Here is a 25,206-nt window from a genome sequence, read left to right as displayed (position 1 = left end):
TTTAAAACTGTTATTTTTCTTTCGAGACAGTGATTCTCTGTGTAGCCCTGGCTGGCCTGGAACTCACCGTGTAGACCAGGCTGGCCTCAAACTCACAGAGATCCACCTGCCTCTGCCTCCCAAATGCTGGGATTAAAGGTGTGTGCTGCTGCTGCCAGGCTTAAATTTTTTTTTATTTTTGTGTGTATGGGTATTTTGTCTGCATGTATGTCTGTATACCACTTGCATGATCTTAGAGGTCAGAAGAAGGTGTTGGATCCCTGGATCCAATCTCCTGGAACTGGAGTTACAGACAGATGTGAGCCATCATGTGGGTGCTGGGAATTGAACCCAGGTCTTCTGGAAGAGCAGCCAGTTCTCTTAACCACTGAGCCAGCCCTACTTCCCTTTAGGGGGCAGTTAAGAGGTCATCCTTATGCTGTATGGGGCTGGTGACATAACAGCTTTGCTGTTAAAACCGACATCAAAATGTGTTCCTCTTGGACTGTATTCTCTCTTCACTCTGACCATTTTTGAGTCTTGCTGTATGGCCTGGTATTCTACCTGCCTTAGCCTCCCATGTAGTAGGGAGACACATGGGATTCCTAAGAGGTCCATTCAGTTCTCCACAGTGAGTGTTACCGGAGACACATCCCATCACCAGTGCCCTTGGTGGGGGCATCTGCCAAATCGGACTCCCCTTATTGAAGGACTCTGTGAAACCATGTTTGCACATACCTGGCATGTGTCACTGCTTCCGTCCTGTCCTGGGTTTCCATTGAGGACAAGCTGGAACATGTTGGAACCAAAGCTTTTGACAAACTTGGGTTCACACTAAAGAAAAGCAAGTTTCCACGGGTGCCCTGCTCTCCCACCCCCATCCCAGGGCTGCAAGAGAAAGAGCCTTTCTCTGGAGAGACAGTAGCATGTATGTGGCCCTCAGGTACTTAAGAGCTGAGATGGACAAACGGTGGGTGGCACTGAGCAAGAGGCCAAGAGCCAAATACAAAGTGGCAGATCGTGGCTAAAGCTCTCTGGTGACCACTTGCAGCCCCCAACTCCTAACCTAGGCTTCTTGAGACCCCATAGCTCTAGGTCTGGGGTTTGAGCTCCTGCCCTGCAGTGTGCACTGCCTGAGACAGGAGGCCTGTCCCACCAGTGCTGCAAAACACCACATTCCCCTTCACTCCGGCTGACCCGACTTCTCTTCAACCACCGGTTTTTGGTATCTCGGGTGTTATGTCAGTGATTTGTGTTTCCCTTTCCTCTTTGTACTGATTTTTTTATTATTTATTTATTTATTTATTTTTGTTTTTTCGAAACAAGGTTTCTCTGTGGTTTTGGAGCCTGTCCTGGAACTAGCTCTTGTAGACCAGGCTGGCCTTGAACTCACAGAGATCTTCCTGCCTCTGCCTCCCAAGTGCTGGGATTAAAGGCATGCGCCACCACCACCTGGCATATCGATCTTTAGAATTTGTTAAATTTTGTTGTTGTTGTACTGAGTTAGAGCCCCACTACATAGCCCAGGCTGACTTGGGACTTGCTATGTAGACCAGGCTGGCCTCACAGAGATCTGTCTGCCTCTGCCTCCTGAGTGCTGGGATTACAGGTGGATGTGCACCTTGGACCCCTAAAGATCTTCCGCTGTCTTCTACATTTCCTGTCCAGGCCTGTACCTGCGGAAGCTAGCTGCAAAGTAAGCGATCCTCACTGCCCTGTGGTATTGTGTGTTGCTGCTCTTATCACCAGATCCTTGATGCTGGTTGTGGCTACTTCTCAAGCTGTTCCATGCTGAAGATCAGTTTGCAAAAGAAATTATGTAGGGTTGGGAGTGAATGCCGGCCTAAACTGTATGAAGCCCTGAGTCCATCCCCACCAATGCATAAGCCAGGTGTGGTGGTGCACGCCTATAATTCTAGCACTTAGGAGAGGAGGGCAAGAGGATCAGACTTTTACGGTCATCCTTGACTATACACTAAGTTCAAGGCCAGTCTGGGCTATCTAAGACTGTCTCAAAAAGCAACAAAAATGGTGCCAGAAAGATGGCTCAGTGGTTAAGAGCACTCACATGGTATACTGTTAACTGTAACTCCAGTTCAAGGGGCTCTGATGATCCCCTCTTGACCTCTGCAGGTATCAGCTGCACAAGCATTACAAAGACATCTATGCAGGCAAAATACCCATACGTGTAAAAACACATAATGCATCATGATGGCACCGGCTATTACTAGCACTTGGAAGTTTGAGGCAAGAGTCTAACTCTGAGGCTATCTTGGACTACATAGAGTTCCAGGTATGCCTGGGCTGTGGAAGACTGTTCCTAGCACACACAACCAAATAAATGTGTGATAACAAAGCCAGGAGTGAGCATTTTGCCATCAGACCCCAAGCATCAGTGTTGGTCATGCTTGTGCTGCTGGCTTGTGGAGGACCCCAGGGAAGAGTCCTCTCTCTAAAGGAAGCCCTTCAGTTCTCATTCTGCCTGCTACCACATCTTCGTGTGCACACATGGGAGCATTTCTAGGACAAGGCTGGACACAGCTCAGTAAGATGACAGCTTGTCTTCTTTTTTTTAGTTTTTTGAGATAGGGTTTTTGTGTAGCTTTTACTGTCCTGGACTTGCTCTGCAGACCAGACTGGCCTCAAGCTCAGAGATCTGCCTGCCTCTCTCCTGAATGACAGCTTTTCTTGATGGCAGACGCGTGTAGCTGGAGCTGGTGACCTGTAGCTCCGTAGTCTCTGCCAGTGTGTAAGTTACCAGGTCAAGCAAACACATATTTTTCTATGAAAAGGGAGAGTATCTCTCAGGCTTGGAATGAGGTGGTAGGTGAGGGGTTTCCTGTTCCTTGTTTTCTCTGAACCAACTGTTAGAAAACTTCCAATTATGTTTTCTAAAACTGACTTTATACGGACCAGCCAGAGCTCCAAGTCTCTTTATCTGACACTCTTTAGGAGCGCCACTGTGCCAATTCAGGTGGTGGGCAGTGGTATTCTCAGCCAAAGACCTTGTTTGTAAAGGGGCAACTTTCTCCTCTGGGCTTCAGAAAGGCGGCATGCGTGGGAGAGCCTTTGCTCCTTAGAGTTCCGCTGAAACAAGGTCTTCCTTCCGGCAGCTTTGAAGACAGCGATGTCCTCCTCAGATGCTAAGGATGCTAACTAGTGAGCTCACAGACAGGCTCTGATCCACAGTTGAGGATTCACTTCCATCTGAGCTATGCGGCATAGTGTGTGGGGGTGGCTGGGGATCAAACCCAGATCCGTGTACTTGCTCCAGCAGGTGCTCTACCACTGAGCTACACACCCAGCCCAGAGGTGTGGTGTTGTGACCATGTTAAGTTCTTTCTCTAGTAAGCTCAGCTACCTGCTCTCAGCAAGTCACTGTCTGGTAAGTGCCATGTAGCCAGAGCGTCAGTTATATAATAAATGGCAGTTAAGTTCATCCAAGTCTGAACCTTCTGTATACCAAAGAGGGTGCCTGGAGCGAATGCTGGACTGTGCGTGGACTGCTGACACACCCATTTGTAGAGGACACAGGTCATTTATCTTTTTGACCCAACTAAAATCAATTCCCTGGCTATCCTGAGCAGAAGCAGCTTTAAAACCTCAAGACTTTACTATTTTTCAGTTAATATAACGATGTGAAGAATTTACTAAAAATGTCACTTGTCTTCAGTGACCTCTTCTTTCCTCAAAGGGTAGAGATGGAGGAAAGGCCAGTCTTCAGTTACATGGCTTCTGGTATCTTTGCTTTGTCATATACCTACTGACTGGGACAAAAAATTAACTCTACTGGTAGATAGGAGCTCATTTTATCCCTAACTGGATGGGAACTAAGCTTAACCCTGGCACAAGTTTCTCTCCTACAATTTTGCACAACTTCTACAGCTTGAACTACTCGATTTCTATTCACACATCTAACCCACATGACACATCCCATGGCTGGACACAATAGAAAGAATTGTGATCCACACTGTCTGCTCCCAAAATTAGGGAAACTGAAACATCAGAGCATCCCAGGGCTAGGGAATACAGAGTTCGCTGACAGAATACTTGCCTAGCATGCCCGAGGCCATTTTGATTCCTAGTACCTCAAAATTTGAGTACAGATGTTTCTTTCCAGAGACAGGGTCTCTGTGTAGCCAGGATAGCCTCAAACTCATGGTGATGATCCTGCCTCAGTCTCCCAAATACAGAGCTATATACCCGTGTTCTTTTAAATCTTTATATGTGTATCTGTGTCTATGAGTGGTGGTGCCCAAGCTACAGGTAAGCTACCTGGCATGGGTGCTAGGAACTGAACTCAAGTCCTCTTCAAGAGCAGTGTGTTCTCGAACACTGGGCCACCTCTCCAGCCTCCGGTGTGTCACTCATTCATACAGTGCTCACCTGGCACTCAAGGACCCTGGTTCAAGGCTGGGTTCCCCTAGAACACAACACATTGAGTAGGTGGGTACCTCGTTTACTGAGCACAAACAGACCATCTCTCTCAGCTTTATTACTTTCCACCCATGAGCTTGTTTCCATCAGTCCTCAGACCTTAAATTACACTGATTTTTTGTTTGTGTGTGAGAGCACATGTACCAGGTTGTGGTTAGAGGTCAGAGGACAGTTTGTGGAAGTCATTTCTCTTTCTGGGGTCCCTGAGATCTGACTCTGGCTTGGCATCATGTACCTTCACCCCCTGAACAATCACACAGACAGCCACTGGAAGGTACTTATATGAATGGAACCATTTTGTTGTGAAGGGGCTAGGCTTGAGGAGCTCCAGACAAGGGGATTTCCTGGAGGGGGAAATAGTTCATTGACAAATTGGTCCTTTATAGAGACCTGGTAAGTTTCTCTAGCTAGACTTTTTGACATGGGGTATGTGTGTGAAGGTAGAAAATAACAAGGAAAACCTTTCCACTGCGAAGTCTCCATGTAACTCTTTATCAAGTATTTCCCGACAAGTGAAATTCCCCTGGATTTTCCTTAATGGTTCCAGAGTCAAGCTCCTCCAACAACAGCTCATTTCCAGCCGCTGACCTGAATGAGACACCTCATCTCTGTGTACTTAGGTCCCTGACCTGTAATGAAACGTGAAGTTCAGGAACAGTGCCACAGGGATGGTTCTCTGCCAGCCATTACAGGAGGTCCACATCACAAGTGCACCTAAACCCCAATGAAAATCTACATCAATAGTAGTTCTAGCTCCTTGCTGTACAATTTATCTACAGAGTAAAAACAAACATTTCTGTATGGGAAAGACTTATCAGCCCAGCCATGGTGGCACACGCCTCTGATCCCAGCACTTGGGAGGTAGAGGCAGGCGGATCTCTATGAGTCTGAGGCCAGCCTGGTTTCCAGAGTTCCAGGACAGGCTCCAAAGCCACATAGGCTCCTGGTCTTGAAAAACAAAACAAAACAAAACAAAAAACCTGCAGTGCTGACACAGTATCCAGGAGAGTTTAGCTCAATAGGAGAATCCCTCACAGGTACTTCTTATTTACAGTCTGGGTCCCTGGAGGGAAAGAATTTGTTTTAGAGCTAAATGGCAGAATTATCACACGCGGGGTGGGTCTTACTACGTAGCCCCAAGTGGCCTGGAACTCGCTACGTAGACCAGGCTCAAACCCATGATCCCTCCCTCCCCCACCTCCTGAGTATATGTGCCACTACACTCTGCTTAATAGCTTGACATTCTTCTGTATTAATTTTAATCATGAGCATTGGATCCTCCTGGAGCTGGAGTTACAGACAGCTCGGAACTGTCTGAAGTGGGTGCAGGGAAACAAGTTCGGATTCTTGAGGAAACAGTACATGCTATTAATCACAGAACCATCAGCCCCTCGAAGGAGTAACTTCTAAAGGGAAGAACCAGTTCTTATCCATCCCCGTTTTAAACTTTGCTCGTGAGCAGAAGACTTGGTCATTCTGCAACCCCATTTTCCAACAGAGAGGTTACCAGAGCACATCTCTAGAAGGCTGGTATGGATGACAAGAAACTCAAGCTCACTGCAATAGCTGCTTCAACTACTAGAGAGACTACACGAGTGGTTCAACAGAATTTACTTGTATATTTTCCATTTTCTATACTATTTGAAGGCATAGGATAGCTTTGTATTAGCTTTCTACAATACTGTGTTTTAAATCTATCCAGTTAACTAAGATGCAGTACAACTTGTATACAACTGAGGTGAGAAGCAACTCGGCAGGCCCTGGTGCTCAACAGTTCCAGAATAAACAGGTAGCGCACAGCTGCATTAAAAGGTAGTTTGCAAATATTCAAGTTACACCAAGATTCTTTCCAAATCTCTGCCTTGCTCAAACCAACGCAACCGGCCATTGTTAATACCGCGGCACGGCATTTGGTAAATGGTGATGGCTTTTCTTTCTTAATCAAAAGCCTGTGAAGGTGCTGCCACATGCAGAGTAGATCAGCTCTGCTTGTGGTCGAGTGCCAATTGTGAAATCACAATAGGTACAGTTTAACATGAGAAACGCACGTTAACAAGTGGCCCAAATACAGAGCTGGACAGAATCAGACCAGTAAGTCTATAATTAGTTAACTGAACTAACAGAAGTACATTCAAAATAAAGCCGGAGATCAGAATTGGTTTTAGAATCAAATTTGCAGACTTTCTTGATAAAATAGAAGTATGATCTTCTGCAGTTGGAAATGAAGCTCTCAACTGGCGGAGAGCTAGAGACTTCTCAGTCCCTGCACAGATAAGGAAACAAGTGACAAAGTCTCTTGCACTGAAGTTATGTATTTTAACAGCTTTACATGTAATATTCATATATAAAAACTTTAAGTGCTTTTCTCCAATTTAAAAATCTAAAGAATTCAAAAATAAGGCATTCAATATTTGAAAAAAGTACAGATTTACAAAATGTGTATATTCTGTCATGAAAACTCCACACCAACATTATACACTTGGAAAAAAATACAAACAGGATATATTACAAATTTATGCAGCAATAACTTAGTTCACACCATGCAATAAAAAGTACATTAATCAAGATACACAAGCTTTTGTAGGTTCTAAACTGAAGGACTTTTTCTTTTTTCTCTGCAGAATCCTTAAAACCCGTGGCACTTAAAACTTGCTAGCCTTTCTACTGGGAGGTAAATTATACACAACAACGATGAACAGATGAACAGACCAGGTGTCTATTATGAATCATTCCAGCTTTGCTCAACAATGGCCGAAACTCTCTTCTCATATTCCCGCTTGTTTTCCTGATAAAGCTGTGCTGCTTGGCTATTTGCTGGACTGTTTGGATTCGGTTCATCCAACAGAGACTAGAAGAAAGAAGAGAATGCTTTTCAGTTATGTGTTATATTAATAGGGCTCAGATGAGGACAAAAAATTATTCAAAACAGAATTATTTGGAAGTTCCTAAGCCATCTTTTAGGCCTCAAAGCCATGAGAAATGGCATAAAACAGGTTTCTGCTGCTCAAGAACATAAGCTCCAAAACATCTCCCAGTGCCTTGAGACCTCCCATTTCAAGGAAATCAGCCAAGTACAATATTCATTAGCATATAAGAACTTCCTCACCAGGAAATAAACTACAACACACGTAATACCTTAGTAACTGTTATTTTCATTATTTGTTTTTTGGTGCTGTTCAGGTCTCCAGCATACTAGGTGCTTTACTCCTAACCACATCTCCCAGGCCTAAACATTACTGCGGACACTCAGCAATCTGGAGGCAAGCCTCGCTCCTTTGATAAATGAAACACGCTTACCAAGAAGGGAACGGAATAATAAAGCTGACCACAGTGGGAAGGGAAGAGCAGAGAGTAACAGCAACTTAAGGTAATGGTTGTTCTTCTAGGTAGGATATACTTTTAAATACATGGAACATGGAAACAGAAGTGGATTATGGTGGATGGCTGTGGGGGGACGAGGATACAGCACACAGGGATGGGAAAGATGGACAGAGGGTAATCAAGACAGACAGGTAGTAGGGAAGTAGGTATGAACAAGGGTCAATGAAACATCATAATGGTGTTCTCTAGAGATGAGAACTAACAGTAGAGGAAAAAGACTCAGGAAGATGGATATAAAATCAAATCAGCACAGCTACAACAGCCTCCTCAGACTCACTGGTAAACAGCTACTGCCCTTTTTACAGACAGACTTTCCTGGATGGGACAAAACAGGTCACAGTTCTTTGATCTGACAGTTCCTAGGGGGTCCCTACGGTTTTCTAAGCAATCATCTTTACTCCCCCCGCCCCAAGATACTATGTGGGCATGAGTAAGTCTGACCTGTGACAATGTGTAGCATGATTAAGAACAGGTTGTGACTAGGCACGGTGGCACATAAGCCTGTACCTGCAGCACTCAGGAAGAGAGGCCAGAGGATCAGAGATTAAAAGTCATCCATGGGTCAGCCTAGGCAACAAGAGACACCACCACCGCCAGAGCAAACAAGCTGTGGATTAGACCTCATATGTCAACTAAGAAAAGTACAGAACAGTCCAGGCCCTTGTCTGAGTGCTGCATTAGATCCTGGGTGCAGGCTGGTGGTTTGCTTCCTTGGTTGTTAGTCTGCTCTAAGTAACTGGTTGGGACCCACAAACTATGGAGAAGTTGTGATGCTTCTGAAACACACACTTACCTGAATTGAAGTTAAGATGGAAGAGACATCATATGTGGGACTCCATCGGTTCTGCAGAATATCTAAACATATGCTACCGTCAGCATACACTGCAAAGACAACACTCAAGTTAATTACCACTGACTCATCCTAGTTAAGAGAACTTGTCACCAAACACAAAACCAGACCAAGTCACAAGCTCTGAACATCAGGCAGTAACCAAAACTCTTCTGTCTTATAGGAAAACGTGTTCTGAAAAGTTATGTTATTATCTGGCTCACTTCAGAAGGCCAAGGGAGAGACTTTCTCAAAGCACAACATACACTAATCACTTCATTTCAGGTCCAAGGCTGTAGCTCAGTGGTCAAGTGCCTGTTTCACATGTGCAGAGCCTGGGTTCACTAGCCAGCACCCACACAAAACTACCCCACACTTCTTAAGTCTCAAACAGAGCTCTTTAAAAACCTCACTCCTGGAGAGTATTCTCAGAAGATTACTAAAAATACCTAAAAGATTTATTTATAGGACGTTCACAATCACATTATCTATGAGAGAAAAACAGTAAATTCCCTTGTGGTCCAAAAAAATGGTCTGGCTAAACAACAGCACACCTGCCTGGAGGTGGAGCATTTTACAGTCATGGGACAAAGTCCTGGGTTAGGTTTCTGGCATCGTCAGAATAGTAAATGATGACACATTCATGGAACATTACTAGTACAGTCATCATAAATGGCATCTATTTATTGTGTTTGTCATGAAAACAATGGGTTTTTGTTTATACACAGGTTCTTACTAAGTAGGCCTGGTTGGCTTTGAACTCACAGGGATTGGCCTGCCTCTGCCTGAAGAAAAAAAAAACTTAAAAATTACATCCAGTAGTTCCACATTTTGTTTTTTGTTAAATTTATTTATTATGTATACAATATTCTGTCTGTATGTATGCCTGCAGGCCAGAAGAAGGCACCAGACCCTATTACAGATGGTTGTGAGCCACCATGTGGTTGCTGGGAATTGAACTCAGGACCTTTGGAAAAGCAGACAATGCTCCTAACCTCTGAGCCATCTCTCCAGCTCCCACATTTTGGTTTTTAAAAAAATATATAAGTACCTTCACTTTGAGTAAATGAAGTAACAAATATTTGTAAAATTATGTCAAATTATTAGCAGCTAAGACTGATAGCTGACCTTTACGCTTGCTTGTAATACACCTCATTCCCCAACCCCTGGTCACACACAAGTAGAAGGCGGCGGCAGGGAGTTAACCAAAAAACTTTTAACCACCTGGGATATACTTTCTACCCTCTTAGGCCAATGTTACAGATACTGCCAATGTACGGGATTTCATTCTTTTAGAAGAGTCTCATATAGCCCAGGCCTGCTATGGAGCCTAGGAGAGCAGTGAGCTTCTGATCCTCCTGCCTCTCTCTACCTCCCAAGTGTTGAGATTATAAGCATGTTCCACTACTCCTGGCAGTATTGCAAAACTGAAACACCCCAGTGACCACAATATTCTCTATAGCAACAGGGTTAAGGAGTGTGAGTGTGTATGTGTTTGTGTGTGCGTGCCTGCCTTTCCTCAGGGCTCCATCCTAGGGCTTCTCTTCTATCCCCATTATTCATCTCTGGGCAATCATATCTACTCTCCTGGCCTCCCCTTGTTCTCTGTGTGCTCAGTATTACTAACGGTTAACCTCAGTCCAGATCTTTTGGTCTAAAAGTAGAAGTCAGCCGCTTCTCATCAGCTCTATAGAAGCAAATGTCATATCTACAACATCTGATAATTTTAAAGTTTTGAACTAGTTTTGATTTTTTTAAGATGTCAAAAGAAAACTTGAATCCAAATGTCCATCAATGATTAACAGGTAAATAGAATATATCTAAATAGTAAAATAGTAAAACATTATTCAAGCAACAGAGGCAAATGACAGCTACAAGGCTGGGGATACAGTTGAACCACAACAGACAAAAGGTTTATGTAGATGAAAAGTAAGTAAGGGCCATGTGTTAAGAATCCATTAACACAAAACATCCAGACTGTTATCTCACAAGAGAAAGGGAAATTGGTCATTTTGATCGTTTTACTGTGCCTGTGACTATACTAAAACTCTATTGAATTGTGTAATTAAAATGGACAAGTAGGATGGGTGTGGTGGTGCACACCTTTAATACTAGCACTCAGGTGGCTCTCTGAGTTCAAGACCAGCCTGATCTACAAAACAAGTTCCAGGACAGCAGGGCTACACAGAGAAACCCTGTCTTGAAAAACCAAATAAATAAATAATAAATAAAAATGGGCAAATAGAATGGCAAACACTGTACGGACATCTGTCTGTCTGTCAACCCGGGACTGGGGATGTAGAGCTCAGTCTGTAGAGTGCTTGCCTACTGTGTAAACTTGGAGTTTGATCCCTAGTACCACTTAAACTGGGTGTGGTGGCATCTGTATGTGAGCACTCAGACCTGAAACCAGGAGATCCTGAGTTCAAAGTCATCCTTGAATATATACATCAAAATGAAGGCAGCGTGGCTATGAGATAACATCATTTATCTTTTTACTCATTTGAGTGTGCACACTCAGAAATGAGTGTTCATCAAGTAACGTGTGGAGGTTAGAAGATCTCTTTATCACGGGAGTCCTGGGGATTGAACTCAGGCTGGCAGACTTGATGGCAATGTACCCTTACCCACTGAGACATTTTAAAGGCCCTAAAATCTGTATTTTTATTTTGGGAGACAGGGTCTCACTGAAGTCCAGGCTGACTCTGAAGTTGCTAAGTAGCTGAGGATGGCCTTGAACTCCTGATTGCCCACCCTCTGGCTTGAATGTGATGTTTTCAGAAGCCAAACTTCAGGGGAAGTTTTTTGTTCTTTAAGCAAATAGATGTTTATTACTTTTAATTCAGATGTTATTAAAATTACTTTACTTCACACATGGAACCTTGTTAGGATTCTAGCAACAAAACTGTGGCTAACACAGGCACGGAAGCAGTATCTAAAAACAGGTTCTAAGTCTAAGAATAAGCTATACCCACGGGGAGAGACAAATCCTCCAACACCCTCCTCCCATCACTTAAAAAAACCTAAGAAGCTGCTACTTACCATTTGGATGAAACATTTTGGATAAAAACCTAACGGTTGGTGGTTTATTTGGATATTCTTCAGAAAATTCTATTACTAGTTTAAAGGTACCTAGGTAGAAAACAAACCAAATTACAATAAACATTAATTTTAAATAAATATTAATTCCATATTAGATTTTGCGTAACCACACATTAGCTAAAGAACTCTTAGCGTATAAAACATCTGACGTACTTCTGTGTTAGGCTGTGGACAAGCAATGCTGGCAAGCACTTGGAGGACATGCATTTTCATGGGCTACTACAGAAGTGTGGAAGTGGTAACGATCACATTTAGCTAGCTGACTGATTGGGGGTGCATGATTTGTGTGTGCAGATGGGCATCGCACCAGGGTATGTGTGTGTGGAGGTCAGAGGTCAACTTTGTTCTGAAGTTAGTTCTTTCCTCCCACCTAAGTAGCCAAGGATGGCCTTGAACTCCTGACTGACCACCCTCTGGGAGTAAACTCAGGTTGTCAGTTTGTGGGGCCAACTCCTTTACCCTCTGAGCTATCTCACCAGTCCCGAATGTCGTATTTTTGAAAGGCTACTGGGCCCTAACTACTAAAATTTTAAAAATTCACACTTAAGGAACTAGAAAGTTTACAGCTTAAAAGGAGGGTGCCAAAGGATTCTGAGAGCTGATTACCAACTGCAAAGGACAGCTTAGGCCTGGGTGCTGATAGGAAAGGTACTTCTGTCTCCTTTATTTGAACATGCTAAAAACAAACTGGCTAGTTTACATCTTTACTCCTCATAGATTGGAACACAATCTCCATTTCGTTACTTTTTGTTGTTGCAGTTGGCTGGAAATTTGGGTTAGAGACTAAAATATTAATAGGGGTAACTGAGACAGTTAATAAAGCTATTCTTAACTACTATGCTGAGGATCAAACCAAGGGCCTCATATATATCTCAGGCATATATTCTTTCACTGACCTACACCTCCAGCCCTTACATATTTGAAGTTTACATTTTAATTTTTGCAATTTATAAAAACAGCTGGACCATATACAATTTCAAGCACAAGTATGGGATAGTTAATCGTAAGTTTTTTGGTCTCAAGACCACTCAGCAGTATTTAATCCCACTATGGGCAAGGAGTGAATTCATGAAACTGAGGTAAACAGAACAGCATTCACTATAACTCACCATGGCAACAGATACAAGAACTCTAAGTACCAAGTGGTAGAACAATTAAAAAACAATTTGGTTTAATTATTACCACTTTCTGATTTCTAAAATTTGTTTTTTTGAGACAGGGTTTCTCTGTATAACAGTCCTGGAACTCAACCTTGTAGACCAGGTTGGTCTCAAACTCATACAGACTCATCTATCTCTGCTTCCTGAGCACTGGGATTGAAGACATGCATCACTACTGCCCAACTCATATGTTGTTTTTAAAAGCAGCATTTAATTAAAATAGTGACTGTAAAAATCTCTGAGATGTAAACAACTGGATCTTGTGTTTCTGTATAGACTGCCTCCAATAAGCCACTGGTGATACCTACTGGAGCTTGTACTAGAAACTGATTTGACAGTTGGGGACATGGCTCAGTGACAGAACCCTTGTCTAGTGAGCAGGTTCAAGCCTGGGTGGATGGGGTACATGGGAAATACTGTAACCGTGGCTACACAGACAGCTGAGACAAGAGGATTTCAAGTTCTAGGCCAGCCTGAACAACTCTGCAGTACCTTGTCTCAACGCAGAATGGTGTTGGAACAATGTCAGCTCAGTGATGAGAGCTTGCCTGACACACCTGGAGGGTCATTCTTAAGCTATCAAAACAGTAACTCAGAAAATCCTACAATTCATCAAAAAGAACTGAGCCTTTCAATTAACCTAAATATACTTACAGACATGCTAAATAACATACTTAAAAACATGCTAGTGATAGGTACATCATTATTCATTTTTACAATTCTCTTTAAGACTTGGTTTAGAGAAGACAGCTGGGTTCTCTTATTTATTTATTTATTTATTTATTTACTTATTTATTTTGTTTTTCGAGACAGGGTTTCTCTGCAGCTTTTTTAGAGCCTGTCCTGGATCTAGCTCTTGTAGACCAGGTTGGCCTCGAACTCACAGAGATCCGCCTGCCTCTGCCTCCCGAGTGTGGGTTCTCTTATTTAAATACAATCTGTTGCAATCTATTTTTTGATTGTAGCATAGTACATAAGAAAATCTGGCCTCATACAATATGTGGTTTTGATAGCCCTTTTAGACTGGTTTGCTATTGCATAAGATTTTTTTTAATGGTTTGTTGCAATAAACCACCTACAATCTTACCAATAAACATTCTGTACTCAATTACACTAACCTCTGCTGTACTGTGGATAAAGTTTTGGTTTTGTCAATCTTTGACAATGCTAGAGACTAGACCCAAGGCCATGGCAGCCACACACTCCACCACCCAGCTACTTCTCCAGGTCTGTCAGTCATCCTTTCAAGTAAGCATGTTCCATGAACACACCAGCAGCCCAAACTGACTGACTCAACTGCAAGAAGTGGTTCTGTCATGTGCTGACATCATGTACAACATCAAGGAGCAGACCGAGAGGTCACCAGCAACTCCCACTGTCACCAAGACATTTTACCATGCAAAGAACACAGTGACTGTTGGATAGTGTGGGTCAAGATCTCAACTTGCTCTTAGATCCTCAATTATTTAGGTATAGATCTAGCTCAGACTGTTTCTATAACAGCAATGCAAAGGTCAACAATTAGTATCAAGATGGTCAGAGAATCTCCTGAAAGAGGACTCAGACACCAGGAAGGGTTTGTGGATTGAACGCAACTGAGACATCCTGAGATAGCTTAAAAACAAAAACAGCTGCTACAGTCACTTGATACCTCCTTGGATTTCTTATCCCTACCTAGAAATAAATACGGCAGTGTGGCACATATCTCTAACACATGCATCCATGTTTAATAAGAAAGGGACAATCCCGGCACTTAGAAGGCAGAGGCAGGAGGATTTTCTCTGAGTCCCAGTCACCAGAAGGGGCTACAGTGAGATCCATCTCAAATACAGATCTAGATTATTTTACAGCACTTCTGTTTAAGACTTATGCCTAGATCGGCCCTATTCTTCAACAGGCAATATTTCAAAGTCCAGGTACAGACCACTTGTTTATTAGGCTTTCAGGTTATCCCCTGACAAATAGTTCACAGCCATTATTCTTGTCAAATATGTTAATAAGATAAATTCTGAAGTCACTTTGATAATTACAACAAAGCTGTTAATTTTTTAAGATCCACTATAATTACAGAAAATCTGTAAGTACCTGCTTAAAATCAATTTAATAAATGTAATTTTAATTACAGATTTGAACCATTCGCCCCCATTTTCCTGGCTTCTGTTAGATATAACCAACTTGTAAAAGACTGCAGAATGCTTTGGGTGTTACACGTGCTAAGTAGTGAAGCTCTGGTAACTATGGATTCAGGAGTCGGGGAGAGCTTGGCAGCGGAGTGCTTGCTTAGAACACAAAAGGCTTCAAATAGGTGTGTTGGTATTCGAATCTCTGACTTAAATGCACCCATTTAATATCATAAAGAATTACTCACCATCTTCAAAGGGTGTCCCTTCTGGTCTGAAAACAAGAAGATTTCTGATTAAAAGACATTTTTTACTCTGCCTTTTCTGTCTTCAAGAAGGGGAAGAATAAACTGGGAAACTAGAAAAGGCTGCAGTCATCCTGCTACACAGAGAGCTGTACACACACCTAGGCCAACGTACTTTTTACTGACAAGAGAAAGCAGAAATAACTTTTAATGTTCAAGTTTCTTCTCCCCAAAGGATAATTTTACTCAACAAACTTGTCTATGATTTTGCTGCAAAATTGGGTGGCGGAGGCACATACCTTTAATCCCAGCAGAGAGGCAGGTCTCTGAGTTCGAGGCCAGCCTGGTCTATAGAGTAAGTTCTAGGACAGCAAGGCTGTTACACAGAGAAACCCTGTCTTGAAAAACCCCAAACCAAAACAACAGTATACAAGTGGACATGATGCCATACAGTTAAAATCCCAGATACTCAGGAGCCTGAAGCAGGAAGATGTCAAGTTTGAGGTCTGCCTGGCATACACAGGGAGAATTAGACCAGCCTGAGTAACCTGGTAATACCCTGTCTCAAACTAAAATTTTAAAAAGAAATGGTGTAACACAGAGAGAAAAAAAATTGGGTATCATGGTGAGGTCAGGCTGGCCTGGCCCTGAAGCAATGCCCCTGTCTCAGACTCCTAAATGCTAGGATTTATAAGTATGAGCCAACACGCCTAACTATTTTGATTTTCTTGACATAAGGTCTTGTTATGGGCTCTTAATTTGTGATCCTTCTGCCTGTCTTCCAAGGGGTATGATGGCTGAACCCAGGGCTTCGAGAATGCTGGACAAGCACTCCACCAACTGAGCTACATTCCCAGTCTCCCATCACTAAGATGGCTCAGTGATTAGGAGTATTTGAAACTCTTACAGGAGTTTGGTTGCCAGCACCCATTCAGGCAGCTCATAACTAACTACAGCTTCAGGAGCTATGACTCCCTACCCCTGCCTGCTCTCCTGTACATGACATCCCCTTAAAATCCTAGTTTTAAATCAATTACCTGGATTGACTATAAAACCATACCACAGTCTGTTGTAGTGGCAAATTCCCATAATCCCATACATACCAACAGACACACATAATCAAAGATTAAGTTTTAAATCAAAAAGGATATGCAGGGCTTGCAAGATGGTTCAGCAAGTAAAAGTGCTTGCTATGCTATCCCTGGAAGCCATGATGAAGGAGCAGAAGTGACTGAATAGTTGCCATCTTACACCTTTATATTGAGTGCTGTGGGTTACAGGCACCTACACTCACTCACACAGTCATATATATACAGTTACACGGTCTCTCTCTCTCTCTCTCCTCTCTCTCTCTCTCTCACACACACACACACAAATAATAAATAGGAATTTAAGGACTTATTAAGTATGGTGGCCCATGCACTGGGAAGGTTGAGGCAAGAGGATTCTAAGTTTGAGGACAATCTGGGAAACTCATGTAGATCTGCATTTTTGTTTTGCTTTTTGTGAGCTGGTTCCATTAGACAGCCTGGACTTTAGTCTCCAAGTGCTGAATCAAAGGGCTGCACGCCAACCCTGTCAATAGTCCACCTCAAAATACCATTTTAAGGGGCTGAGTGTAGCTTGGCGATGGAGCACTTGTCTGCAATGTGGAAAGTGGTCTAGTTCAATGCCACCATCACACATGCTAACACATTTCTGCTGAGGACACAGATGATTTGTAGCTGAAACTCTTGTCACAGCAAAGGCCTCGGTATTTGGTTCCAAGCTTTTTTACACCTCCAACAACATGAGCACAAACATTGAATGAAATAATTTATTTCATCTCCATCACTCCATTTAATTTAAAATATTTACTTATTTTTAGTGCTGGGGATCAAACCCAGGGTTGTATACATGGTAGGCAAGCTTCATTTAAAGCCTTTGAACCCTAGTTTTTATCAGTTACCTGGAGTGGCTGTTAATCCGTAGCATAGGCAGGTACAGTGTCCTACTCCCACAATCCCAGCTACTTGAGGGCCTAAAGCAAGAGGATCACTGCAGCCCAGTTGAAAATCACCCTGGGCAACATTTCAACACCCTGGCTCAAGTGAAAGAAAATCACATAAAACTATATAGAACAGCAAGAAGCAAAGCAATTTTATCTAACTGTCCCAGACTCAATAAAATGTTTCAGGGGCTGGGTGTACAGCGTAGTGACGGAGCACTAGTAAGCAAGCACACGAGGCCCTGGGTCCAACCACAGCTTCTTCTTCGCCCCCACCCAGGAGAATTTCTACCTCAACCTCTTTCCTTGGTGCTTATGTACTTACTTTTCTCAAGGAGGCCCCACACAGCTATCCCCGGATAACTAGTTCAACTTACCCAAATATAACTGCGTTCCACTGCATGATGTTGTTTTCAGATGGTGCACCACTGACCCCCACAGGCGGGTCCTCTTGCAATCTGGAAATCCAGAGTGGTCATTTTCAGAGTTGAACATAAAGGCCAGTGAGGTCAAATTCTACTGAACCTATTCTGAGAGACTGGTTAGAATGACCTTGTTATTGTTGGAGTGAGAATGAACCACAACTTAAATGAGTCAACCAGGTTAATACACATATTAATACTAAAGTGATCTCTTAACTACAAAAGCCTAGGAGATCATCCGTCTTCACACAGCGAGATTTAAGATACGGGCTCTTGAAGAACTCATGTTTCCAAACTGCACTGAGAGCTTACAATCTCAACAGTAAAAACTACTGCTAGAGAACCGGCAGCTTATGCCAGGCGGTGGTGGCGCACACCTTTAAACCCAGCACCTGGGAGGTGGAGGCCACCCTGGTCTACAGAGTGAGTTCCAGGACAGCCAGGGCTGCACAGACAAACCCTGTTTCGAAAAAGAAAAACAGCAAAGCAGAGAACCTGCACCTTTCCTACCACTCAAGGCTCACTAGTCCTAACCACAGACACTGCACAACACAAAAACAGCAAAACACTGTATACGCTAAATGACTAGAAACCACATTCAGTGTAACTAGAAAGCAAGTTTTACTTCACACCCTGTGCTTCAGACACTGGCTTTCTAAAGCCAGAAGCTCCCGCTAGCTTTTCCAGCAGCCTCTATTGTAAAGGCTGTTTGAAGGCAAAGTCTACCTCTAAGACCAGGAGACTTCACCAGACGTTACCACCAAATTCTTTTAACCTGAAGATCCTCGGAAAACCACCAAAGGCAAGGGGTATTCAACTTAGAATCAAGTACAGGAATTGCAAAAATGGACCAGAGGTAACAATGGATGTAAATGGGGAGTTTTATTTGCATTTCAGGCAAGGAGCTAATCAAACACAGTGACTTCAAGCCCTGGCTGACTTTTGCACCAAAAAAGGGCATCCTTGCCCGGCAGATTAAAAACAAACAAAACCTTTCCATTAAGCACACACATGAAATGAGTTATCTTCAGGTGGTAGGGCACTTGGCAACAAAAAGTGTATTGTTTGGTCAACCTCAAGCAGATTAGGCCGCTGACAGGAACTATTTACTGCTTGACTCCCCACTTTTAAGTGGCTAAAAGCAGCAGCGAATGAATTAAACGATGAAGTTGTCAAGGGCCCAAGACAATGGCTTTCAAACGCCTCACACGGGGCTCTATAATGGCGAAGTGAAGGTTACTTCCTGAGCGGCAAATCTAAGTTTTTATATTACAGATTTGTCTCAATCACGGCAGGTCTGACGAGAAAAGAAAACTTTAAAGAATATCTCGACGCTGGACTTGGGGTACTGTTCTGCACTCGTACGTTTTCACGGAAAGAAACAACTGGAAGAGGAGGGAAGAGGTCATCTTCTTCCTCCAAACCCTGTATTTCCTAACAAACCCCTATTTTCCAAAAGGAGGCCCAGGTGGAGTATCAGATGAGATCCCGGCTGACGGGAGGGCATTTCTCCAGGCTCGGGAGGCTATAGATAGGCCTTTATTCGGCGGCCAGATCTCAGTTCCAGAAGGCACTGGCAGCCACTGGAGTGGCCATCTCCCGGCCCAGGTTTCCCGAGCCAGTTCTCAAGGTCCTTCCAGGTGGGCGGGGGCAGAGTCGGGTTTCGGGGGATGGGCTAACCACCTCCGGCCCTCGCGCGGCAGACCCCACCCTCACCGCTGCAGAAAGGGAAGGGACGTGGGGCAGGAGTCACCCTAACCCGCTCCAAACGGGAATCCGTGGGGCGCTGGAACAAAGCTGGACTGGTCCGCCAGGCGAGGCCCGAGCCTCAGGCGGAGCTCACTCGCACCGGCTGGGGAGGGGACGCCGCAGGGTGCAGAGGCGAGCTAGGAGGCGTCGGCATCTGGCCTTGATGGGCCTTGGGGACACCTAGGCCCAGCGATGGCCACCTTCCTACTTTTGGGGGAGGGGGAGGGCAGAAGGCAGTAGTACCGATCACTCTCACTCAAAGGGAGGCAGCAGGCGAGGGAGTGGGAACCGCCGGTAAGCCGGGCTGCCGCGGATCCCGCAGGCCCACAGTCCGTCAGGGTCACTAGGAGGAAGATGTGCCGGATCCCCGCCCTGCAGTCCCGCGGGTTCAGGAAGGGGCCGTCATATTGGACTATAAGGCGAGGGCCCTTACCGCTTGAAATCCCGCATGAGCCTCCTACGGGCCGGGGTCGACATGTTCCGCAGCTGCCCCGCGGTCAGTCTGAAAGAAAAGAGTCCCGTTCGGCCCCCCCCACCCCCCGGCGCAGCGGCCGAATCACTGTGGGTCGCCGCCGCCGCCGAGACTGCACAAACAACCCTGCAATGACGTCTCCCTCCGCCGCCTCCAGATCCCTCCGCCCTCCGCCAGTACCACCAAGGGAGGAGGGGGGAGGGGGCGGGGCGAGCGGGCGCGCGCGCGGCCACGGCCCGCGCCAGGGTCCGTCTTCCGGGCTGATTTCCTGTGGAGAGCCGCGTCGAGCCCGCTCCCTGTTCACGCCGGGCGCGACGGGCCCGAGGCCGCCCGCGGCCGCACGCTACCTTGCCTCTCTCCCCCCGTCGCTAGTTTCAGGTTCGGCCGGACGGGGAGAGACGGGCGCATCCGGAGCCTGAGATTTCAGGGAAAGGAGGTGGGGGTGACGTCAGGTCACGTGACCTCTGGCGGCGTTGTCAACAATCCACCCCTGAGGGGGAGGGAGCGAAGTATCTAGAACCACGTGTCCCTGTGACGCCATTAAACAGGTCACGTGACGGCGTCGCCTGGCTCCTGGTTTTAGGTCTAACGAGGCGGGTCGCTGCGTTTAAGAGCGAGCTTGACACCTCTAGTAGTGGCTTGTTCTTTTGGCCCCAAGTACAGGAACTTTGCCGAAGGAGATGTTGTGGAAGGAGCCGCTTGCCTTTTAAGTCTTTAACACGAAACAAACAAAAAAAAAATCTGAATTCTCTCTTTCAAGTGACTTAGCAACTTTGGTAGGTGGGGCAGGTGCTGAAACGGTCGCATAGACTTGTAATAATCAGCTTTGAATGCTAAGACCAGCCCAAATGAGATGGCTCACTGGCTTTGGGACCAGTAACCTGTTCCTACTAGTGGGATTTTTATACGGAAATGAGCATGGACTAGATTGTCCAAGCCTTTAAAGACGGCCCAGACCTAAAGAAATTGGAATCTGAATTTGCCTGCGTTTGAGGCACAATTGTATTTTTCGAGAAATGTGGAGGTGTGATTTTAGAGCATATCAATGGGCTGCTGGTTGTCAAAGAAACGTACAGAAGTGATTCAGATATGGGGAGAGAAATCGTGCAGACGTGAGTGGGAGGTATTTCTTGAGTCTGAGATAACTCATTACAGCTTATTACAGGCTTTGGATAATTGCAAGGAGGGTGCAAGAGAGGACCGGAAGTGCCCGTCTTGGGTGCTGATGCGCAGCAGGTTCAGAAGCCTTGAGACCCTGTCCTCCTTGGCCGAGTCACGGAATACCCACCCTCAGCTTGGATCTCCAGTTGTGAGGATTTGTTAGTCAGGGGTACAGAACATTTTAGAAGACGCGGAATTCTTAGTTCTAGCAGGAGGAAGGGAATGAAAATCCATTGCTCCGCTCCTGCCCATGTTTTCAGGAAACCAGGAAGGCTTTCCGTTTCTCACTGCCCTTACCCCTCCTCTCTTCAAACTCTGAATTCTCTTGGTTTAAAGGAACCTTGAGAACCCGATGGCTTGGTGCATTCTGCTAATCCCACCATTCAGGTGGTGGAAAGGATCAGGAGTTGAAGGGTAAGCCTCAGTGTCGGTGAAACAGCGGCCACCCTGGGCCGCCTGAGATAGTCTCAGCTTCCTATCCCCATCCCCTCTCCCCCCTCCCCGAAAAGTAACCTTGAGGGTTTGTTAGGTAGGTCAAAGTCTCCCTAGCCGCTGCTCCGCACTCGCAGAGTGACTCAGCTAAAAGTTAAATACTTTTTTTTAAAAAAATATTTGTTTATTTATTTATTTATTATGTATACAATATTCACAGTAGGGGGCACCAGATCTCACTACAGATGGTTGTGAGCCACCATGTGGTTGCTGGGAATTGAACTCAGGACCTTTGGAAGAGCAGGCAATGCTCTTAACCTCTGAGCCAGCTCTCCAGCCCTAAATACTTCTTAACTATTCTTTTCCTCCTTTTTGAGGTATATGATAGAACCCCAGGGCCTTATATAGTCCTTTTTTTGTTTTTCAAGACATGGTTTCTCGGTGTAGCTTTGGAGCCTGTGCTGGAACTCACTCTGTAGATCAGGCTGGCCTCCAACTCACAGAGATCTGCCTGCTTCTGCCTCCCGAGTGCTGGGATTAAAGGCCCTTTAACTTTTTAATTGAGCGGGATGTGACAGTGCACAGATGCAGCCTCAGCACTAAATAGGTGGGGACAGGAGGACTGCAAATTCCAGGCTGCCTTGAGCTGTGTGGAGAGATCCTGTCTCCTTAGGTTCCCTGGGCAGGCCTTCAACTCCTTTGAGTAGCTGGCATAGGTTACAGGTGTCTTGCCTTTCCTTGTCTTTTTTTTTTTAATTTGCCATCCAGCCATACTATTCCTAATCTTCCTCATGGTTAAGAACAAAGGCAGATAAATATATGGGATTATATACAGTGAAATGCTAAAGAGTTTATTTTATTTTAATCTCATTCTGTCGCTTATCTAGTAATTTAATTTAGAAATGGATGGGATAGTTTGATTTTTTTTTTCCAAAATGAAATGTTTTGACAAATTCCATGTACTTCCTAAAGTATTAGGGAGCAGAATATTAACAAACCCCACACAATTTCTTGGTCAGGCTCCTTGCTGGAAACTTACAACTATGGTCTTAGAACTTAGTTTTTGTTTTTAAAAATAGGGTATGTGAGCCGGGAGATGGTGGCGCACGCCTTTAATCCCAGCACTCGGGAGGCAGAGGCAGGTGGATCTCTGTGAGTTCGAGACCAGCCTGGTCTACAAGAGCTAGCTCCAGGACAGGCTCTAAAGCCACAGAGAAACCCTGTCTCGAAAAACCAAAAAAAAAATAAAATAAAATAGGGTATGTGTAGCTCAGGCTGGCCTGGAACTTGCTATGTAAAATGGGCTGTCCTCAGAGTTCTGCCTCTTTCCAGAGTACTGGGATTAGGATGGGTACCAGTGACTTGGCAACGATATTTGTGAGTTAAGTGATGCCAGGAACTCAGTCTGGTTCATGCTTTGCTCTTTGCAATTATTTAGTTCATAACAAATAGTAAATTAATATACAGCAGGTCTCGTAGTGTTGAAAGACTTAACTATGACATTTTGTTTGTTTGTTTTTTTCAAGACAGGGTTTCTCTGTGCAACTGCCCTGTCTGTCCTGGAACTCGCTCTGCAGACCAGGCTGGCCTTGAACTCAGAGATCTGTCTCTGCCTCCCCATCCCTGAGCACTGGTGCTAAAGGCTTGCGCTACCACTGCCACATGGCTGGCATTTTTATTTGTGTGGGGTAGGACAGACCGATGAGGATGTCGATGATACAGACACCTGACAAACCCAAACCAGGTACCCATCCCTCCTTACTCTCAAGCTCCGAAATCCAGCCCTAACTGGATAGACAGGAGGAGATGCTCTAATCTGTTTTTAAATAAGCAGACTAGTTTCTCTTTTTTACATACACTCCTCAGCACCCTTTCTGTGTATATTCACAGTTATTTTTGTGTGTAGGCCAGAGGACAAGTTGGAGGAGTTGGTTCTCTGTCCACCAAGCAGACCCAGGGATTACTCTCAAGTGTCAGCTTCATAGCCTTTCTCCTGGCTATCTCGCTGAACTAGTTTTACTACTATTCCAGTTGCATCAGGATCTCTAGAGGTGGAGCCCTTCAGACGCCTCTTTGGGTTATTAAATGTACATTCCGAAGTGTCCTTGTATATCACTCAGTGTTGCTTTTCACACGCAGTGAGAGAACATTGTAAAAGGGCTGTGAGGGCCTTTAAAGTCTCAGGCTTTTAAGCACAGCACTCAAAGCAGACTCTTGGGAGTTCAAGGCCAGCCTGGACTACAGGTGAGTTCCAGGCCAGCCAGAACTACAAAGTAGACCTTGCCTCAAAACAAATAAAAAAGGAGTACCAGTAGTTGGAAAACACGAAGGAATATCGAGAACATTAGAAATAACATTAGAAGTTAGGGGTGCAGTGAATGCTGAGTTAGAAATAAGTCAGGGGTGTAATGAATGCTGAGTTTGTGGCTTACCACTGAGCTATGCCCTCTGCCTAAGAACCATCTTGTCCCTGTTTAAGGATCAATGTCGACTTTGAAGTCGAAATCAGGTGTATGGGATATTAATGCAGCACTGGCAAACTAGTCACAAAGGCTTCCTTGGATCAGTTGTCTTTAGTGATAATCAGCCTCTTAGGACGGGGCACAAGCAGGTGACCAGTCACCCTGGCGACTAAATGCTCTTTTCCCCTGGCAGAAAGAGCCCTCGAGGGCATTCAATATGCGACAAAAACCGCCTTCCCCCGTTCTGCAAGCACGCGGGCCCGCTACACCATCTAGCTTCCGCTTCTTGTCAGTTTCCCTTCCGGGTCGGGACCCCAGCGATTTCCAGTCTTGCGTACTGCGGTTCGAACGCCGGCCCCGCCCCCACCCCGTTGCCAGGGCGCCGGTCCGCCCAGAGCCTGCAAGGTCGGCCTGGAGAGGAGGCGTGGTGTCCCGCGGCCGGCTGGGACTTTGCGGAGCCGGACCTGCGGGACTCACAGGATGGGCTGAGTCGGCGGCGGCTCTCAGGACGAGGTGGACAGCCCGGCGGGAGGCGTGACCCGGGTCGTGGCTGCTTAGACTGTGGGTTTCAGGAGAGGGCGGGCCGCGTGGGCAAATGCGGTACCGAGGTGGGGGGTTCCCACACTTGTGGACCGTAGCCGGTCACAAGAAATCCGCAGTGTTTGTTAGAGGGACTTTTTAACCTGCCTTCCTTCGTCATTGCTGTTTTTTGAAGAGGGAACTTGTTTTCTAAATCCAGTATTCTAAAATGATTCCTGAATTAAGCGCAAATCAGACCTCCCTTAGTCCCAAAATGCTAGATAATGGAGGACACCCCTGTGTTCTGGTGAAAGTTGGAGCTTCTCCGACCACCTAAGAGTTCCCACGAACAGGCTGTGCGGTAGCCAGCTCTCCTAGTTTTTGTTCTTACATATGAAAGTAGGTGTTATCGACTCTATACATTATCCAGCTTGAAAATTTAAAGTATGAACTTATAACATTTTCTTTATTTCTGTGAAGCAGAAGCCAGGCTTGAAAATGGAGATGTATGAAACTCTTGGAAAAGTGGGAGAGGGAAGTTATGGAACGGTCATGAAATGCAAACATAAGGATACTGGGCGGATAGTGGCCATTAAGATATTCTATGAGAAACCAGAAAAATCTGTCAACAAAATTGCAACGAGAGAAATAAAGTTTCTAAAGGTTTGTTTCTTTTGCCTTTTATTGTATTTTTTTCCCATTGTTTTCTTTTCCCATTGGGACTCATCTTGCTATGAAGTCCAGACTGG

General features: G+C 44.9%; 2 protein-coding genes across 8 annotated transcripts in view; one reads left to right on the top strand and one right to left on the bottom strand.

Moving 5' to 3' along the window:
• Positions 1 to 6,012: 6,012 nt before the first annotated feature.
• Positions 6,013 to 20,280, bottom strand: Ube2b (ubiquitin conjugating enzyme E2 B). 2 transcript variants are annotated; one of them, XM_038325641.2, is made up of 6 exons: positions 19,845 to 20,213; positions 17,618 to 17,698; positions 15,257 to 15,282; positions 11,669 to 11,758; positions 8,591 to 8,679; positions 6,013 to 7,264 (listed from the first exon to the last, which is right to left on the bottom strand). In XM_038325641.2, the coding sequence occupies exons 1-6, from the start codon at positions 19,886 to 19,888 to the stop codon at positions 7,136 to 7,138; spliced, it is 459 nt and encodes a 152-aa protein (XP_038181569.1). In that variant the 5' UTR covers positions 19,889 to 20,213; the 3' UTR covers positions 6,013 to 7,135. The 2 variants fall into 2 exon arrangements, with proteins under 2 accessions (XP_038181569.1, XP_038181570.1); XM_038325642.1 differs by lacking the exon at positions 6,013 to 7,264 and adding an exon at positions 8,283 to 8,298 and having other exon boundaries at positions 8,553 to 8,679; positions 19,845 to 20,280.
• Positions 20,281 to 24,316: 4,036 nt separating this feature from the next.
• Positions 24,317 to 25,206, top strand: part of Cdkl3 (cyclin dependent kinase like 3) — an 83,519-nt gene continuing 82,629 nt past the window's right edge. For 4 of the 6 annotated variants that reach the window (XM_038326444.1, XM_038326450.1, XM_038326449.1 and 1 more), the window contains exons 1-2: positions 24,317 to 24,451; positions 24,941 to 25,120. In XM_038326444.1, coding sequence (XP_038182372.1) covers positions 24,956 to 25,120 — 165 coding nt within the window. In that variant the 5' untranslated portion in view covers positions 24,317 to 24,451; positions 24,941 to 24,955. Of the gene's footprint in view, positions 24,500 to 24,937; positions 25,121 to 25,206 lie in introns of all 6 variants that reach the window. The other 2 variants (XM_038326446.1, XM_038326445.1) reach the window with 2 other exon arrangements.

The sequence above is a fragment of the Arvicola amphibius genome, chromosome 4 (assembly GCF_903992535.2).
Source record: "Arvicola amphibius chromosome 4, mArvAmp1.2, whole genome shotgun sequence".
Taxonomy (NCBI): domain Eukaryota; kingdom Metazoa; phylum Chordata; class Mammalia; order Rodentia; family Cricetidae; genus Arvicola; species Arvicola amphibius.
The sequence above is the reverse complement of the archived record's forward strand: the minus strand, read 5'-3'. Positions and strand labels throughout refer to the sequence as shown.

Bases quoted from the DNA above. Each gene is read 5' to 3' on its own strand.
- Ube2b (XM_038325641.2), bottom strand. From the start codon at position 19,888: ATGTCGACCCCGGCCCGTAGGAGGCTCATGCGGGATTTCAAGCG. The intron at 17,699-19,844 runs GTAAGGGCCCTC...CTGGATTTCCAG, and splicing joins CTCATGCGGGATTTCAAGCG to ATTGCAAGAGGACCCGCCTG. The intron at 15,283-17,617 runs GTAAGTTGAACT...TCTTGTTTTCAG, and splicing joins TGGAACGCAGTTATATTTGG to ACCAGAAGGGACACCCTTTG.